The sequence below is a fragment of the Zeus faber genome (assembly GCF_960531495.2).
Source record: "Zeus faber genome assembly, chromosome: 4".
Taxonomy (NCBI): Eukaryota; Metazoa; Chordata; class Actinopteri; order Zeiformes; family Zeidae; genus Zeus; species Zeus faber.
In genome coordinates, this window is record NC_137191.1 from 10,270,065 (window position 1) to 10,277,457 (window position 7,393).

Sequence of the window (7,393 nt, forward strand, 5' to 3'; positions counted from 1 at the left end):
CACCCACGGGGCCATGGGGTGGTAGGTGGCCGAGGAGCGATGGTGGACGTTGATGACGAAGACGGTAACGATGATGGAAAAAGTCACAAAGATCATGATGAACAGCAGGTACTCTCCGATGAGTGGTATCACCTGGAATTTAAAAGTGAAATCGATTCGAAAACAATTTCGCTGAAACTTTCCCTTAAAAAAACTCTATCAGCCAAGTCCAAACGTTATTAATCACATCCGTTTATATATCTTTAACTGTCCATCTGAACATATGGAGGCCCACCTTGGAGGAGGAGGGGATGATCTCCTCTATGACCAACAGGAACACAGTGAGAGAAACCAGCACGGAGGTGGACAGCGACAGCTTCTCCCCTTCGTCCGAGGGCAGGTAAAAGACCAGCACGGTGAGGAAGGACAGGCCCAGGCAGGGGATGATGAGGAAGAGCGTGTAGAACAGCGGCAGCCTTTTCAGGATGAAGGAGTAGGTGACGAAGGGGTACCAGTACACGCCGTCCCTCCGGCTGCCCTTCATCCCCGTGGCGTTCAGGATCTCCCACTCGCCGTTGTCGAAGAAGTCCTTGCGGTCCACGTAGTGGTCCACCAGGACCAGGTCCACCATGTTGCCGTCGTAGGTCCAGGAGCCGAACTTCATGGAGCAGTTCTGCCGGTCGAACGGGAAGAAGGTGACGTCCATGGTGCATGAGGACTTGTAGCTGGCGGGAGGCGTCCAGGTGATGGTGCCGTCCGAGCGCACGATGGCCTTGGTCATCAGGGAGCCCTCAAAGCGACCGTCCGCACTGGGAAAAACACAAAACACAGCGTGTTTGTGTCGAGTAAATGGGGAGGGAAGGAATGGGAGTGAGGGACAAATCCACTGGAAGAAAAAGTCAAATGGAGATGGACCAGACAAGTGTAATTTGTTGTAGCTCACTTCTCATAAAGGACAATGTCCGGCAGCCAAATGGTCTCTGACGGAACCCTGATGGAGGTAATTCCCCCGTAGTCGTCTGGGTTCCACATCAACTTCACGTCTACCCACTCCTAAAAAAAACCAACACATTTCCCATTAACCATGGCAATGGATTTGTGTTCAAGTGATGGAGGAAATATCCCAACCACTTTATCAAAACAACACGTCCGTCACTTCATGTTGTTTAATAATTCCACCCTTTGGGAACCGGGCGAATTTCAACAAATATCAGAGCGCCACGAAATAGAATCTAGGCCACGCAAAGCAGCTGTCTTGAAATGTCAAAACAAAGGCCGAAAAGAAAAAAAAAAGTGAAATCCTGTCATATTTTCAACCCCATAACTAACAACAATAATAATAACTTTATTTATATCACACTTAAAAAAAACAGAGTTAAAAAGTGCTTCACGACAAATATTATAAGAGAGCCGTGTGACACAATTAAAGGAAATTGTAATCGTAGCAAAACAGCTAAAACAACAGAATGCTATTCAGGTAATTTGTGTAGCGTAGTGAGGTTTTTGGACGATGACGTTGATTTACTGTAATCAATTTGAGTTTCAAATGAAGGATATATTACTCTTTCTTTTCTAAGCGTTTGTGCCCTTAACTTGAGTCCGCAGGTAATGATAAATGTTGCTTAAAATGACACCCCAACCTAAGTTCTCACCGTTAAATGAGTTGCATCCATATCCAGACATAGGAAAGGTGTTTCATGCCAAATAATATAAAACAAATATTTCTGACAACAACTACTGCTTTTTCATACTGTGAGGCTATGGTCACTATCTATAGAGATCATCATCATCATCTTCATCACCATCACCATCATCATCATCATCCTCATCCTCATCCTCATCATCATCAAACCAAAACTGCATCCGGAAGATAAGATAGAGTAGGAAGGTGTGCGTGTTTACCTGCCACAGCCAGACATTAGTGGTCATTAGCTGGTTCTTTTCATCCTGGGGGAGGAGCAGAAGTGAGACAGGAAAGACACTTACATACTGTACATCCAACTGGCGCCGCCCCGAATTATACCCTCGCCATGATCAGAAGGGTTGAAAGAGGAGGGGCTCGTCCAAGGGTTGAGAAGATGCGAGAAAGGAGACAGTGCGGTGCTTTGGTAACTCATTTAAGAAAGAGGGAAATATATTATATTTATTATAATTGATCATAATTGATAGGGTGATTATTCCTTACCCAGCAATGGCCTGGAAATGGTCGAAGGGTGGAGGGGTAAAGTAAATAAAATTATATTTAAAGTATTTAAATATTTAAAGTAAATCAATTATTCAAATGATGGTATGCAAACAGATGTGGAGGGGGGCAGAAGGGACCAGTGTCAGAGAGAGAAGCATAAAAATTAAGAAGGTGGAGTAGAGAACTGAGATCATATTCTCATTTGAGGTCAAAAGAAAACGCTCTCGTCAAGTTTGAAGTAGCAGGGTGATTATCCACTCTGCAAAGGAAGCATAATGAGCCTGGTTCCAAACTCTGCTGTCTGCACAGCCTCCGACCTGAGGTGGGTTTAGGAAATAGCGGTGTAGTTTTGTTAAAAGATCACAAGATGGTGCACACTCCTGTTTATGTGATGATGGGGGATATTGTAACAAAGTGACTCCTAGTGAAGTGTGTGCGTGCGTGCATGCGTGCGTGTAAATAATGAATGCTATAGGGCTCCTCTAGCCCCGATGGCCTCATTATTTCCTCGGCTGCAGTTGAAGACCATGCTCTACCTCTTCCAGTCTTCCTCTCTCTCTCTCTCTCTCTCTCTCCCTCAATCCCCCCGTCTTTGTGTCATATCTTTGTTCTCCTCATTGCGCCACGTCTTGGCCCCTGTAAATCCACTGGGTTTTCACCCTCACTACCTTGCCATCGCTCTTATCAAAAACGCGCTGTTCTTTTCTCCGGTAACAATCACCTCTCGAGCCGCCTTAAGCTCCCTTTTCACCGGCAGGTCCCCTCTTTGTCTTTCACTTTCACTACCTCTCCTGTTCCCTTTTCATCTATTATCCCCACTCTGCTTGACAGCTCCCTGTTCCACTCTCAGCATATTTTTCCCACATTTTCTCAAGGTATCCACCTCCACTTCTAATGTCCTCACACATCCCCTGGCAGCAATGATGGGACCAAGCCCCCCCAGTGCCACCTGCCCAAAATAAAAGTCCCTGACTTTTATTATGAAACCAAACAACGTATGAGGATCAACTTTTATCGATTCATTATGAAAATGCATTATACTGATGACAAGTCCCACTTTATTTTACCACTAGGTGGCACTACACATTAAAGAAAAATCTGATTTGATCCATTGCAACGTGGCGCCTGTTGATAGCACATTTTTAAAAATGTATTTTGTGTATATGTACAGTTAGTGCACCTTACACTTACTTACTTTTTATTTGGTATCTTCTCCACTAAATACGTCCATGTACCAATTTACACTATCTGTCTAACTAGCTTTTCACAATGCATCACCCAGTGCCAACCAGAGCATAAAGCACAATTCAAGGCTTCAAATCATCTCTTCAGAATCCAACGGGTGATGTCACAGATGCTTTGTTTATATCATTGTTATGTCTCTTTTCTATCCATGGGGTCCGCCGCAAAATGTGTGAGAGGGTGTTTTGGACCATCCGCTTATCAAAATGCCAAATTTCACAAATAAGCCACAAATGATTCCGTGGCCTGCAATGGTGGATAGAAAAAAAAACACTCAAAAAAATCCCAGTCAGTATTGCCGCTAATTACCACCCTGCACAGCGCATAGCATACCCATCCCCCCTTCCCTAAAATAACCACCAGTCAATTCATTTCCCCGCTATCTCTTCCATTTCCCCTCTACCGTCGCTCCCTCTCCCGTCTAAAATGATCCTCCAATCGTCTACAGAATGTAATAGCATTTTATTAACCTTGTTATATTAATGTAATTATGAGTCTCTCTTTTTCTAGGACTCGGGGAAGAGAAAGGGCCCCCCGGTGGAATTATATATTTCGTGCCTTGTTCAAGAACACTTCATGGAAAGGGCACTTTGGATAAGGCCAGTGAAAAATTGGCTGAGATACTTTAATGAATAAAATACTGACAGGAGCAAGGATTGATAAGCCTCTTTATGCCCTTAACAGCCTCACACCTTCTACGTCTCCCTATACTTTTAATCTTGGACAATCTTTACCGTACGTATCGCCTTTCTTTCTCAAGAAGTCTGTGCTTGATTTAGTATTTGTTTAATACTGAAATTGAAATTGTTTTATACCGAATTTTTCATAGGACAAAAAATATTGTCCACAAAGCTTGTCAATCCCACGGTGTTTCCTTTTCCCTCAATCTGTTTTAACTAGTTTCTTCCTCCCTCTGACCGCCTGTCAGTCATTTCTTAGGACGTCCTCCCCTTTCCTGTGAATACTCGTGGAGCTAGCGCAGGGAGGCAGCGCAGGACATTTCAGCACCTTGGACAGAGCTCAGCTGTCAGCTCCCCCACAGTCTGACGCTGTTCTCCCCTCTCACACTCTCTGCCTCCCCTTCCCTTTCTGTCCGGCCTGGTAACTCAAGTGTGCCTTCCCACCTCCCACCCATCGGTCTCGCTGTGATTTGTCAGTGTCAGGCCCGCTGTCGTTATGTGGGAGTTATCCAACAGGGGGAGGCTGAGTCTGGAGTATATATGCGTGTGCAAGTGTTTGTGTGTGTGTGTGTGTGACTGAGAGAAATTCCACAGCTCTGCTATGTGATAATTGTGGTGACACTGCTTTTTTTTTTTTTTTTTTTTTTTTTTTTAAACAGGTTCTCTGACTGAATCTGGACTCGATCGACTGTGTTATTCTCACTCGTTAAGGTAGACTGGCTTTTGGGATGAGGACCAGGCCTGTAGGTGTTGATATTGGATGGACATTGGATTAATAGAGTTCGAAATGGGTTCTTCACCAAATTTGATGTTGCTGGCAAGCTCTCGGCGAAGTGGATGGGGAAAAAACTCATTTGAGATAAAGGTGCCCCCACACATTCATCAAGTGTGGATTGTGTCCTCACCACATCCACCAGCTGTGATATCTTCAGTCCAAAGCGCACGGTGATGGTATCGTTGGCGTGCTGAACGGGCCGCACCCACTTCTGGTATCCTTTGAACAGGTTCCTCAACAGAGCGTCCTCCATCTCTGCCAGGGAGACGAAATCCTCCGGAGCTGCAGGAGGGACCGAATATGGATGAGATGCAGAGAGGAAAGGGGGCATGCTGCACACAAACCGGTACACAAAGTAGTGCGCAAACATGCCGCCAACATGCACTCTGCAAACTTTACCCTCCGGTCCCAGTCCCACGAGCAGGTGGAAGGAATATTCTAACAGGCGCCTTAAAATACCGAGCATCCATTGAAAGAGCAAAAAACACACACCCGGTCACACGCTCATGCCCGCGCTGACAGCCGGCTCCAGCTCGGAGGATGAGTCTGCGCTCCCCAGGCTGACAAAGTGATCACGCTGACATGATCACCTCAGACGGAACAATCACCAGGGGAGACGAGCAGAGCTCCGAGTGACACGAGCAGCCAGGCATGGCACATAATAGTCGGTTAAGGAGCGGCAACCACACTGGGATGCAGACAGCGTTGCGGTGGAAGCTCTGTACATTTTCTGAACCGTCCGCTTTTTAAGTGCAGACAGCTGGCTGGCATCCAGCCCTGGGGGTCGACAATTACCGAGCGCAAACATGGTTTCAACTTGCCCTTAAAGCAATTACAGTGCAAGTTGTATGTACATATTGGATTTTGGTTTTTTTCCTCGCTCCTTTTTCTAGGCATGTGGAACGGATTTCCTATCAGTTGGGATGCATTCTTCTTTGCAAAGGAATTCAATTATTTACGGCGGAACATACATAATCACCACTCCAAAACTCCACTCCAACTCTTTTCTGACTCACGGTCCATTGAAAATCTCTAAAATATTCTCAGATCCCGTTTATTTTGACAATCAAAAGAGCAGGGCACAGTGAATGAACACAGGCAGTGGTGATCGACACATTGCTCCATAAATTCATATTGGTTTATCATAGAGGTGATGCATTTGTAACATTCAGATTCAGATTCAAGTTTTAAAAAACAATAAAAAAAGAGTTCTTAAACATTAAAAAAAAAATACCATGAAAGTATTCATCAAATCTTTACGTTTTGAGAATGATTTTGGAGACCAATTGCGGTACCCTCGTGGAGCACTAGGGGAAAATCGCTGGTCTAAATGCAAAATAGTACTTTCAGCTACGCACTGAGTATACTCTGTCTGTAATATTCATGTCCAGAGCGAAAAGTTCCACCCGTGGTGACTCAACGGCTGTGTCCGCTGCGAGCGTTCGGAGGCATTACGGAGCGATATTTGGCCCTGGCAGCGCCCGCGGTGGTGTTGTGGACAAAAGGAAGCTGGAAGCCATGGGGAAGCAACGCAGAAGAGAGGGGAAGAAACAAGCAGTCTCTCAAAATAAATAACTGTTAGAACAGAGGGAAAGCGGGTGACAGAGGACAGGAGTGGAGAGAGCTGATAAGGGGAGGAGTGAGACGGAGTCACCCAGAGCGATTCCTCTCATGCTTGATGAAGGGCGAAGGGGGGTGATGCAGAGAGGAAAGAGAGAAAGGGCAGGCAAGTAGGAAGGAAGTGCGGAGGATAAAGACGGAACTTAAAAAGACAGTGCAGCAGATAGAGCGGGAGAATGTCTCGTTTGTCGCTCTAGTTTTGGTCCGATTGAGCGTGGGACACATGCTTCCGCGGCTGTCAAGAACACAACCGATGGGGACAGAAAGGAGTGGACTGGATGGAGGGATAATTAGAGGAGGGCAAGAGACCTGCAGGGCTTTGGGGAAGGCACAATGTGCCTATCATCATAAATCATGTGTGTGTGAGGCATAGAGAGAGAGAGGGAGGGAGGGAGAGAGAGAGAGAGAGAGATTGAGCTCCAGGGTGTGTTGTGTGCATGCATAACAACATACCCTCATTTTTACTCTCCCTCTCCACTCTCTCCTTAATCCTTCTCTCCTTCTCTCTCTCTCTCTCTCTCTCTCTCTCTCTCTCTCTCTCTCTCCCCCCCCTCTCTCCTCCCTGGCTCCCTCTCCCCCCCCAGGTTATAATGCCCGAATACGAGCGTGAAGCACAGCACGTGCCTTCTGAAGAGGACAGATTACCTACCGTTGCATCAGTTCCACTCTGGGCCACAATGCCTTGGAGAAGGTTTTAACATTTCCTAAGTATTCGACCGAGGCCTCACACGCGGAGACGAAAGGCTCCAACTCCAACTGAAAGTGGGTCTTTGAAGTGATGCCACAGAAGAAGCCTTTTTCGGCTCCACAAAGAACCTTTCAGATCAAGGTTCCTTAAAGGTTCCTGTGGGAGACCCTACCCACCGACACGGGTTCAGGGAGGGGGGCCGAGACTCTCGGGCAGTGAGGTGC

General features: G+C 46.2%; 1 protein-coding gene across 3 annotated transcripts in view; it reads right to left on the reverse strand.

Moving 5' to 3' along the window:
• The window catches only part of chrnb3a (cholinergic receptor nicotinic beta 3 subunit a), a gene marked incomplete at its 3' end in the record, with an annotated part of 6,641 nt that extends 1,497 nt beyond the window's left edge, over positions 1-5,144 (reverse strand). For all 3 annotated transcript variants that reach the window (XM_079999171.1, XM_079999172.1, XM_079999173.1), the window contains exons 1-5: positions 4,992-5,144; positions 1,882-1,926; positions 923-1,032; positions 275-788; positions 1-132 (exon numbers count right to left, since the gene is read on the reverse strand). The exon at positions 1-132 is cut by the window's left edge. In XM_079999171.1, the coding sequence (XP_079855297.1) occupies positions 1-132; positions 275-788; positions 923-1,032; positions 1,882-1,926; positions 4,992-5,114 (924 nt within the window). In that variant the 5' untranslated portion in view covers positions 5,115-5,144. The remainder of the gene's footprint in view (positions 133-274; positions 789-922; positions 1,033-1,881; positions 1,927-4,991) is intronic.
• Positions 5,145-7,393: the final 2,249 nt, after the last annotated feature.